Source organism: Numida meleagris, chromosome 6, assembly GCF_002078875.1.
Source record: "Numida meleagris isolate 19003 breed g44 Domestic line chromosome 6, NumMel1.0, whole genome shotgun sequence".
In the NCBI taxonomy this organism is placed as follows: domain Eukaryota; kingdom Metazoa; phylum Chordata; class Aves; order Galliformes; family Numididae; genus Numida; species Numida meleagris.
Window position 1 is genome coordinate 4,469,952 of NC_034414.1, and position 12,252 is coordinate 4,482,203.

General features: G+C 40.6%; 1 protein-coding gene across 5 annotated transcripts in view; it reads left to right on the forward strand.

Moving 5' to 3' along the window:
* Positions 1-12,252, forward strand: part of GAS2 (growth arrest specific 2) — a 107,259-nt gene that overhangs the window by 18,462 nt on the left and 76,545 nt on the right. The window contains exons 1-2 of one of the 5 annotated variants that reach the window (XM_021402614.1): positions 423-610; positions 10,379-10,540. In XM_021402614.1, the coding sequence (XP_021258289.1) occupies positions 10,399-10,540 (142 nt within the window). In that variant the 5' untranslated portion in view covers positions 423-610; positions 10,379-10,398. Of the gene's footprint in view, positions 1-422; positions 611-1,103; positions 1,341-10,378; positions 10,541-12,252 lie in introns of those variants that run through there. The other 4 variants (XM_021402609.1, XM_021402610.1, XM_021402612.1 and 1 more) reach the window with 4 other exon arrangements.

A 12,252-nucleotide genomic window follows, 5' to 3' on the forward strand; every position in this document is an offset into this window, starting at 1 on the left:
ATGATTAATTCATGAGTAGCATACAGAATATATTCAAAGTAGACTGCAAGGTGGCATGAAATGGTTTTGGAGACATATGGAACGAAGCACATCCCAAGATGTGAAGTTGAAATGACATTCCTATAGCCAGAGAAAAAAAAAATCAAGAAGGGATGATCAGACTTTATAATTGTCCTTAAATGCCCAGAAGTCCCAGGAACAACTATTTGAATTAAAGAAAACGGCAGTTCTAGCTTAGATATGAATTTTTCCTTTCTCTTCCCCAGTCTTGGAAAGAGCAGTAATAATGAAAGAGAAATGGACCTAAGAACTTGCTGCCAAGAACTGTAACACAATATCTCAGCATTTCAAGGGTAAATCAGTGTCAACTGCGTTTGCCGTCCCTCTGAAAAAAAGTAAGCACTTAACTTCCGTTCAGTCTATGCGGACTGCTGAAATATAGGAAATGGGGTTGTGAGGGGGAAGAGGGAGGAAAAAAAAAAAAAGTATTTTCCAAAGAGAGCACCGAGCGGAGCGGCCAGAAGCATGAGGAGCGGCTGCTGCCGGGCTGCTCGGTTCGGGGACGCGGTGGCGGCTGCCGGCAGGCTCAGCGGCGGCCGGCTCTGAGCGAGTGAGTGCGGGCGCGCGGCGGGGGGAGCCCTGCGGGCACCGGGGGGAGCCCTGCGTGCCGCGCCGGGGCTTGCTGCCGGCCCCACGGCGGAGCCCGCGGCCCAGACTCCTTTAAATTGAAGGCGTTTCGCCGGCTGCCTTTGAGTTGAGAGAAAAAGGGGCCGGCAGCGGGAAAGTGAACTGCGTTCGGCAGCATGGAGCCGCTGCTTTTGTTTCCGTCCCCGCGTACCAGGGCGGGCGGCTGGGCAGCGGGGCTTTACTGCTTGCTTTTCTCCTTTCTTTCGTTTCTTTTCTTTCTTCCCTTTTTTTTTTTTGGGGGGGGGGGGAAGTTGGGGACAGGGGTCCTCTCCTTTTCTCTGTGCGTCCAGAGGTTGAAAGCATCGCGGAGGCGGTGTGAGAGCGTGCGTGGGGGTGCGGGAGGGCCGGCGGAGGGGGCACGGCCGAGGACAGCGGGCTGGGCCGGTGCTTGCTGGCGGGCCGCCCCCGGGCATCCCGCGGAGGGGCCGCGGCGGCCGCTCTTGGTCCTGCCCCCGAGGGGCAGAGCCGGGAGCCGCGCTCGCGGCGCTCATGGCAAAGCCATTAGCTCAGCCGTGCTGCGGAGAGGTCCCGAGGACAGCGCGGCCGGGCTCGGCGGAGGGTGAGCGCGGGCCGGAGCGGGGCAGCTTGCTGGGCTCCGGGCACGTCTCCCGTCCTTCCCGGTGCGGCCGTGGGGCCGTTCGGCGGAGCCCTAGGTGAGGCAGGGGCAGGAGAATGGGTCGGAAAGACTGCAGCGCGCGTGGGAAAGGCAAGCGTGGGGTGGGGGCGGCTCGCACGGCAGCAGCGGCCGCCCAGGTGCTCACTTACTCCCCCAGGCTCCGTGTTCAGCCCTCGGGAGGGCAGGGTTTGGCTTGAGGAAGACTGTGTTTCTAAACTTCTGTCTTAGCATCCTCCCTCCTTTGCGAGTGTCTCCCTCATCTCGGCTTGCTGTTGCAGCGGTGTGTGTCAACTTTGCTTTCCCGGGTGCCAGCAAGAATGCTTTGCAGGGTCCTTAGTGCAGCTCTAGCACTGTTCTGGCAGTACTTTGAAATTAAAACCAACCAAGCTCTCTTTGGTTTCCATGTATATTAAGTCTTGAATGGTTTCTTTGCTGCAGAGTAGATGCTGTGCCAAACATCATGGTTTTATGGTGGTTTTGTGATGTGGATCGTGATTTAATAGGAAATTAGCTGACGTTCCTAAACTCATGTCGTATGGTTCAACAGACCAACTGATAGGCATTATACTGTGGTACCCTGGTGGAACCACAGCCACCCCGAACCCAGAGAAAGGAGAAGTGAGAAGGGTCGGTTTTGGCCCCACACTTCCAGTCCATACTGACTTAAGGCTACTAACTCATTTGGTCACTTTATTTTCTTTTTGACCCATAATCTTATTTCACTTAAAATCTGGAGTATCTTTTTGGCTCTGCTTGAAACCGCTCTGTTAAAGCTTCTTGCTAATTTCAGACCAGAAATTTCCTAATTAAATGCAAAGCTAATGATAGCTAGTCAACTTGTAACACTGCCTGCTTAGTGTACTTGCAGCAAGAGACGCGTTCCTTCTCCTTCCCAGATGTGATGTGACAGGTGTGTGTATATTTCCTTCTCCAGTTGGTGAAAATGGAAACTTCTTTTCTACTAACTTTTAATGGCTATTTTGCTTAGATAAGCAGAAAAGCATGCAATGAGAGCCAGGCAAATCAACTTGAAAGTTTTTGGACTGTGTTAGGAAAAGGCTCAGTTTCCAGAAGTTGTAATTTTATGAGCAAGTAGATATTGAACATTCCTAAGGCTTTGTTTTGGTCTATATGGGAAAGATTCATTGCTTTCCTTTTGGAAGAGAAGACATTATCAAGGCAACGGAGTTATTTCTACTAGGCATAGTCCTAAAAACAGCCAGGCTTTCAATGATTAGCTCAGATTTTTGTGTGGTTAACTTCATTCTGGTCTGGCCTCAGACCAAGGGCCTTACAGGTCTGAAGTATCAGTGCTCTTTTTTTGCCAGGTTCTGTATCCTCTGCTCTGAGCACTGTGCACACTTATAGCAAGTACATTCATAATGTAAAGGACAAAGGCTTCTTGTGATTAAAGGTTACTTTATCAGCACAGATCACATTTTGATGTAAGCCCTTAAAAATTCTAATTGATTAATGAGTTTCAGATGGTAGTTCCCCTCCAGTGCCCCTCCCCCTCCCAACATGTACAGCGTGCTCCAAGTTGAGCTGGGAAAGCTCCAGGAACCTTGGGCTAAATTGGTTGTGGTCTAGTTAATAAGGATAATAAAATAACTAGAAAAATTGAACTTCCCTTCAGAATACACTTGCTGCATCTGTGTGCTTATGTTTTATCTTCTTGTTTACGGTGGTAAGAAAGTAAGATTATAAATATGCGTATTTAAGGTGATGCAGACAAGAATAATCTGTTGTTCAGTAGCTCTTCAAGAGGAGCTATGAGATGCAGGGGCAGAATCATAGCTTTAAGAGTGATTGAGTTTGCTTTTACATACAAAAAAAACCTAAAAGGAAGGACACTTCTGTTCTGTTGTAAACTGAAAATTGCAGGTGATGAAGGTTGACTAAGTCAAATCTACCAGTGAGTAACAGGTTTCTGGTTGTTTTCCTACTGCATCTTTTAGTCTGTTTTAAGTACCTCAAGTAGGGGAGCTTTCATGATTCCACCTGGGGAAGCTATTCCACTGTCTAGCAGATCTCACTATTTGGAAGTTTCCTGACATCACAAAAATCAATTACAGAAATTGTTAGGTATGCATGTGGGTCTCAAAGCAAGACATTCCTATACATTTGTTTTTTCCCAATCTTTTTGCATCTATATGTGTGTGCCCATGCATATTATGTCACTGAGGGTGTGGAAAAAACAAGGAGCAGTTTTCAGTCTGCAAACTTAACTTATTCTCTCCAAATTGGAAAAATATGTCAACAAGGTATGAAAACTAGAATCAGTTTCCAACAGTGAACATGTTGATGCTTAGATATGCTATGTGTGTAAAAGTAGCACTTGCTTATGTGAAAGTGACGACTGCAAGTACAAGTTCCACTTTGTGGGCAGCCTCATTTCTGGTCACATAGATGTGTGTTTTGTTGCTACAGATTTATTTATGAATGCTGGATCTTATTTAAGCTCCTTTTGCACCCAGCTTACAGTAAGTGAATGCTTCACACAGTCCACTTAAACTCCAGTAAAGTTTCAAATTTCTGTTCTTTTCCATCTGCTTGAGGTGATTAGAGCTAGCAGGGAGATCCAGCAGAAACCCTTGCCAGATACTCATGAGCTCTGTTCTGGCTTTTGATCCTCTGTCTCCTCTCCTTCCAGGATGGCTGCTTTCCAATAGCATTACCTTCTCTCTAAGACAGCAGGAGATTGTCTGCAGTTATAGCCGATACCCCTCTGTCAAAGCCAATGTGCAGTCTAGTGTTCAAGTTACAGTTGCTTCAGAGAAAACTATTGCTGCTCTTGTCTAAGTTGCTGTCTGCTCTCTCTACCACTGACAATAAAGCTATTGCACAGTCGTCTGCGTATTTTTTCTTCTACAACTGGAAAGCTAACATGCTTCCTCCTCTATTGTATGAGGGAAAACCTCATTGCACAAGCTTAAAGCCTAAGTATTTACTTCTGTGAAGACTTTTGGAAATAGATTTTGAACCTAAGCTCCAAGGCAGAGGTATGCCATCTTCTGTTTAAGCTTTGTAGAGCAGTTAGGCCACTGACTTGGCATACATGCTCATCATGAGCCCTGGATAGCTCTGCTTTGGCAGCCTACTCATAGGAACCAGTCAGTTACCTTGCCTGATAAGCAGCAGCATCCAGGCAGGCCAAAGCAGGCCTATGCTTCACAGCCAAGCAGTGTGTTTCTGATAAAACTTGCATCAAGCTGTTATGGTACCAAGGCAATGTCATACAGGACCTTGGCATCAGAGATGATTTGACTGATTTCTAAACACAGTTCTGTATTTGCCTTACAATTTTTCCATTTCATAAACACTTCTAACATCATCTAATTCTAACTGAATATGAAGAAAAAAGCTTGTTTATTTAACCTCTATGGTAATTCCTAAAACAAATTGTAAAGAAAAAATAACTAAGCAGGACTTTGTCCCTGACCTGGAAGAACTGTATCATGAAGCAAGTTAAAAGGAATAGTTCAATTCTCCTCTTGTTTATTGAGATATAAAAGCACGTATTATGATAAGGAACAAGATTGAAGCAACAATGAAACTTGTGTAATAGAGCACTGCATAGCCAGCAAGTACTCAGTATAAGCCATATATATATATGCTAGATAGATAGTTTGTAGTAAAATGTTGCTGAATTGCCTGGTTAATTCACAGGATGGAGCGTGTGTGTTTTCTTTATGTATGTGTGTACATATATACGCATTCATGCACACCCATGTAGAAACTTGTATTATATAGAGTAAAATTAGAGCATTATCATGATGAAAACATTGTCTTGGTTGAAAAATACTATTACCAAAATCTTACAAGGAAAGGAGGGCTGTTGGAATAGGAAATGGAATTGAATCCAGGGACATGCAATTGTGAGCACTTAATTGTACAGCCAGTCTTACTTTCTGGATTAAGCAATCTTTGACTCTCATGTGTTTTAAGTACAGATTGTATCACAGTTGAATCCTCTTGTTCTTCCAATTAGCCCCACCAAAAGCCAGCGGAATAACAGAAGATTACTTGTTTGATTGTCATTGCTTTGACCTGATGATCACTAACAGCAGCAGACAGTTTAAGTTACACTGCTGGCAAATTACAAGCAGTGAGCTACAATAAACAGAAAACTAAATGTGCCACTGTAAAACAAAATAAAAACTTCACTGTTTGATAGAAGTAAGCAGAGAGAAATATAATCTTTTAGTGTGTTGAATCTGTTACAAGACTCTGTGTGTACTGTAAACTATCCCACATGGAATTCTTCAGCTAGACAATAAGTCTGAGAATTTGAGATGTCTTCTTCTTATTGACAGTAGCGGGGGAAAAAAAAAAAAAAAAGACTGCAGCATAAATATAACCTGTAACAAAACAGAATGGAAAGTAGCTAAAGACCTCTCTCAGTCTGCCTTCAGAATAGTAAAGAAATAGCTTGTTGAGGAGCAAAACATTGAGAGGTAAGTTTTAAAAATAATTACGCATACCTCATGTCAGCCTCAACAGTTTATAGAGGAGTGTAACATTCTATAAAATGAGATATTTGTTGTGTTTGTGTTGGCTAGTTTTAAAAAGCTGTATATATGATGCATTGATGGTACTGCAAGAAAGTAGCAAGTTTAGGAAAAACAATATTTTTCTGGCTACTTTGTTCATATCGTGTGTCTGCCAAGAAGAAAGGATGAAATAGCTGTTGGAGCCAAAGATTGCCTCCTCAGCTGTGTTGGTGTATCTTTGAACACTACTGTCTATCTCTGTGGCAGGGTAGTTGTTTTCTCTTACCCAGTTTCTCAGTGCTAAATTGTCAGTAAACTTCTCTCCAGCTCACCAAAATGTAATTATATTAAGATGTTGGAAGGAGGTGAGATGATGGTGTAGATTAAAATAGTTTGGGTTGGAAGAGACCTTGAAGATTGTCCAGTTCCAACCCCTCTGCTATGAGCAGGAACACCTTGCTAGTGGTCAGGCTGCCCAAAGCCCCATCCAGCCTGGCCTTGAACACCTCCAGGAACGGGGCATTCACAGCTTCTCTTGGCAGCCTATGCCAGGGCCTCATCACTCTCTGAGTAAACAATTTCTTTCTAATGTTAAAACTAAATCTGCATTCTTAGTTGAAAGCCGTGACTCCTTGTCCTCTTGTTGCACTCTGTGATGTAGTCTTTCCCCATCTTTCTTGTAAGCCCCCTTGAAGGCTACTATAAGATCTGTGCAGAGCCTTTATTCCTTCTCTAAGCTGATGAGTAGGTACTTCTTTACCAAAATATTGTGGAGGCTTGAGCTAAACTTAGAAATTCACTAGCAGCCAGTGTTTGTGTAAAGAATATTTAAGAATTTGACAGTTTCTGACATGCGTGCATAATTTGATCACTGACATGCTCTCTCCAATAGAATTTGTGACAGGAAGCAAGTTACACTTCATTTCTCAAAGACTGACTTTTGTTGCGCTGATTCTAACAAGAAAGAGTTTTACCAAGTTTAAGGCAGGATCTCAGGGAGGTGGTGGGGATAAAGGAGGAAGATAACGACTTCGTGTCAGAAATGAAATTAAGTTTGCAAAGAGATCAAGTTGGATTGTGTATTAGTTCATCTGTGATTCATTAGAGTTTAGTGAAGAGTCAACATCAATATTAACTTTCTCATTCTGCTGTCCTCACCTTGTATGCCAGCTCCACAAAGTAAACTACACCATTTCAGTAATTACTGTTAATTCAGGACTAGTGTTTCAAGCAGGCTGCTATTCCAATCCCAGTACAGAGATGACAGAGTCATTCTCAGTTTACAGCTATTTTTGTCACCTCGGTTTGTTTGTCTTTCCTTCTCTTTCCTTCCTTTCCTCCTCTGAGAATCAGTGCCCTGTTCAGGATCTCAGCCCTTAGTAGCCAAGGAGCTACTGAACTCCAGCACCCCTGCATCCTTCAGGCAGAGCTCTTGTTTCTCCCGCTTTTCTTTCTTCAGTGAGACTCAAAGATTTCTTGAACTTCATACAGCCTGGTTGCTGAGTTTAGAGAAAGAAGAGGTATGTCATTATGATACATATTTAAAGATAGCTCTGCACTTTAGAGTGGGACTGAAGTCTACTGGTCTCATGTCCCTCAATTCTCTGTTCTGATCACAGAAATTGGTTTGAAGTGTAGACAGACTGCAGTGCTTGTTTCACAGACTGACAGGGAAACCCGAATTGTTTCCCTGTCCAGAAACCAGCTGGTCCAGATGCCTTCCCTCTTTTTTCTCTAGTCTTGAAACAAACAACAGCAAAAAAAAGGCAATTAGAAAATCAGAATTATGATTATGATTACTCCAGAATTACTTATGATTACTCCAGCCTTGCTGGCGGCAGCGACCTATATAGTATCTGGCTGTCTGTCAATGTATTATCATGTTGGTGGTTATAAATTAACTCCAAATTCCACACACAAGCTGTTAGATGTGGAGGGGCTGGTGCACCTTTCCTGAACAGGATGTTGTCTCCCTGGAATACCTGTTAACACAACCCAACTCAGGGTGTGCACCATGTGATAACCTCCTGGGAGGGCAGAGATCCACTTAAGGTCCCATGATGAAAATGTTTGTGTGCATCCCTGAAATATAAAATAACACAATAATTCAGGTTGGAAGGGATCTCCAAGGGTCACCTACTCCAGTGCCCTCCTCAAAGCAAGTAAGAAACTTGAAAATACTTTCGGTGAAGAGGTACATTGTCTAAATATTTCTTCTTAAAACAATCCTGCTATTTTCAGGTAATTTTTTTAGTGTGTTTATCAAAAGAAACAAATTGCAGGATTTTCTCTTGCATCAATTTTCCAATTCATTAGTATCTATGGGGCTCAGTATTTCAGAATGTTTTTCACCCTTTGCTTTATTTGTGTATTGCATATGAAATAAATATTGAGGAATGAATGCTTTTAAAGTACTTTATACTGATAGAGTTTTGAAGGTGATTCAGAAGATCAATTTTGCCTCTCACCTTATCAATAGAGTTGATAGACTCCAGAAATCACATAAAAAACTTAAAGGATTTTTTTTTTTCTGGTAAGCAAGCATGGTATTTTTACCTGATTTTTTTCCCATTAAATCTTTGATGATAAGATGCAATTAGTTATCCATCTTGATTGGGTTTCTGACTGTTCAAGGCAAAGCAGTGAGCTGAACTATCAAACTGGTTCTGGATGACTTAGAACTACTTTAAAATGCTGTTGTGGTAACTCTGAAGTTATTAGGATCATGTAGTTAGAAGGAATCCTTTTTGTGAGTGACATGCTAGAGTGCTTTTTGAAGTCAACAGCATCATTCTCTTTTCTCTCCCCTTGAACAAAATGAACAGGTACAACTTGGATGTAACCAACCAGAAAAACACTGATCCATGCTGAAGTTTTTTAAAAGTCAGTTTCAAGAACAAAGCTGTACCTTATTTAAATATTTTTACCTATCTTAAATCACTTTGCTCCCAAAGGAATGTTGATACTTGAGGATATTTTTTGTTAGAAAAATGTAAAATCTAACAATACTTCAGAAACATTTTTGTACAAAGCAATAAAGCTTCTTAGTTCTATTGACTGAACTGATTTTATTGACCCCCCCCCCCACTGACTGAAAAAACCTGTCTGATTTCAGTGAGAGGTATATTCATGGTGAACACTGTGCCTGCCTACTTCAAAGGCAACTACCATTTCAGGATTTGGGGTTGGGAGTCTGGTACTCTCAACAAGATACAAGTAGATATATTTGAGAAAAAGGAGTTTATTTAGCCATGCTATGGTTTGGAAAATGCTGCAGTATGTTGATGTAAATATTAAATATCCCAACTAGCTTTTCATGTATCTGGAAATGTAGTTTGCAGTACAGCTTTATGGAAAGGCAATTGATTTTTATATTTGGTAAGCATTTTCCTTTTGGCAAAGGATTTACTTATTTACTCTTTTTGTTCCAGGCTTTAGTGGAATAGTATAACAAATTACTCCTTTCTTTTTCTTTTTTAATTCACTCTTACCTGTCTGAGAGAAACAAACAGTATTTACAGTGATTAATAAGCTGAAGTCAGCTGCTGCATGTAACCACAGTTAGCATGGATCAGTTGGGAAAATAGATGAAGTACAATTATTTGGGATTTATACCCCTACCTCATTAATAATCTCTTCAGTTCCACATGCACAAGGCCTCGTGACTGCTGGTTGGTATGACAGGGCTTTCAGTAGGCTACGCTTTACCAGACAATGAAGTAACCCAGCTCACTGCTGTAAGTGATAGTGTTCAGTTCTGATTTTTTTTTTAGTAAAACAACCTCTTTCCTTAGTGCCACAGAGAGAAGAATTAGTCCTTCAGGAATGGGAATATAGGTCCAGTGGGCCTCACATCTCTGGCTGCTCCAGGAGTTGAACACTTAACTAATATTTAACACATGACGTATTGCCTTACCTGAAACCTAAGTTTCCATAAGTTGCCACTGAAGCAGAGGATATTTGTATAAAAGATGGAAGTAGAAAGTGTGGTGGGTGATCAGCATGGGCTGATGTGCTGCTTTCTGAAGAAATAATGTTATTCAGTAAATACATCTTGCATTTTTCTTTAATTATTCTTAAGCTGCAGAGTACAGGGATTCTACTTGGCTACTGCATTTGCCATTTGTTAGTAAGTTTGTGCGAAAATGTAACTTAGTTGTTCACATGTTTTTCTTGGGCCTGATCCAAAAATGGCTGAAACTTTCCCTTTATTTTGAATGGATATTGGATCTGGCACTGCAGTAAGTTGCTAGCTTTCTGTGAAATGTTTGTTTTCATTTGATTTTAATCATTCTTTGTAGAATAGTTGGTTATGGGTTGACAACATCTAGCTGGGTGAGTAGAAATGAAATAGACATTTATCTATGTGATTTAATCACTTGAAGTGAGCCATTAGCAAAACTTCTGTCATAGATGCTGTGTTCATGTATTAGATCCACATCTGTTGGTCTGAAGCCTGATTTGTCAGAATTGTAGTTAAAGCTGTTGTCTATTACAACATTAAAAAGAGGATCTGTAAATTTTATTTCCTAAATTGATTTACGTTTGTTTCTTTTTTCTTTTTCAATTTCTACTAAAACAGGTACAACCAGTGGATAAGCAATGTGCACTGCTCTGAGCCCGAAGGCACGTGGGCCTGGCCTCTCTGATATGCATCAATACAGTCAGTGGCTTGCCAGCAGACATGAGGCCAACTTGTTGCCAATGAAAGAGGATTTGGCCCTGTGGCTCACGAACTTACTGGGTAAGATATAATACGAGAAATACAATTACTGTACAGTATGAGAATTCCACGTGCTGTCAGTTGAGAATGAAAATCTTCAGACTTAGTTGTGTTTCAAAAATAAAGGTAGTTATGATTAGCTAGATAATTCCACCTAGAACAACTTTTAACAAGTCAGAAGAGATCGTGAATAGTTTACCTCCACAGTGATTCTGTAAGTAAAATAATGGAACTTGTGTTCTCAAATTCCTCACATTTTCTTTTAAATTTTGTTTCACATGGGTTTTATGTGCTTATACAATTAAACTGGATGTTGCTACTTACTGCCATCAGGTGTATCTTATTTTTTATTGGGGGACCTTCCACAGATGCTGGGTGCATTGAATGCCTTGAATGAATGAACCCATTAAATAGTTCTTCACTGACTAAGCAGGCTAGTTGTGGACAATTGCTGCTGAATGCAATGCATGTGAAGACTCGCGGAAGCTTGTGTATAGAGTCTGACCTAGCAGTTGCAGCTGGGACCTGGGGATTTTCTGGTTGCGGTTGCACCTCCTGATGCATGAAGCAGAAATGAATTGCTGATGACAATTCTACTAAGAAAATACATTATTTATGTAATGTAAATGTTGTAAAATGCTTGTCTGAAGAGAAACACATCAATAGTTTCTCTTTTTAATCAAAGAGGAGAAATTATTTTAGACAAAGTGATGTTCACATGATACTTTTGGGGGGAAATTTGGATGAACATTTTTAAAATTGGGATTTTTTTTCTTAGGGAAAAATGCTTTGGTCAGAAAATAGGCAATGTTTTATCTTGCCAGTTGCTGTAGTTGAACATAATTGGTGATATCATACATTGATAGGGTACCTTTTCTTTGCATGTTCTACAATATTGTAGTTCTTTTGTTTAAGAGAAAGGAAAATACTGTTAAGCTATGATAAACATAGAAAAATAGAGTGCACGTAGAATGCACTTATATTACAATATTTTCAGTCACAAAATACAAATTCTAGTATTGGAATAGTTCTGAACATACAGTTGTAAAACTGGCACCTTAATTATTAAATTATTTTTAAATTATTAATTATTAAATTATTATATTGTTGTGTGGAGCTTCCATTTAAATAAACAAATTCAAAATGTTATCTCAGCAAAGCCAGATGAAGATCCAGAAATCCTGCCTTTTGCTATAATTGCCACAAGATACCAATCCAAAAGACTGCTTTTTGAATCAGAAGCAGCCTATTCTGTTAAGGATTTAATATTATTGTTTAATTTTTTAAGCAATGAAGTTCTAGTGAGGCCTGCTAAAACAAATAGAAGCTTGTTTGCAGTTCCTACCAGAGTTCTTCCAGTGGCAAGTATAGGAATGAGGTCACTTTTTTAGTAAGAAAGTAGCAACCAGCAGGAGGTTCTGAAATGCCAACTGTAATTAAACATCTGATTTTTCATATGGACACCAAACTCTGCACTGCATAACTAAATGGGCACAGCCTTCTTTTAATTAAGCAGCATGCACAGGTCATTTGCGTAATGCATTCCCCCACACCTTCTCACATCCAAGTTCTTATTTTCTCGGTTTGTTGTGAAGAACTGAAGTTATAGTGATTTGTTAAAGTGCTTTGAATTCTTATGTAGACATTGTTATTCAAATGAATCAAGTTAAAATTCAGTCAAAATAAATCAAGTGTAACTGAATTAACGTATTAACATATTTCATATGTTCACT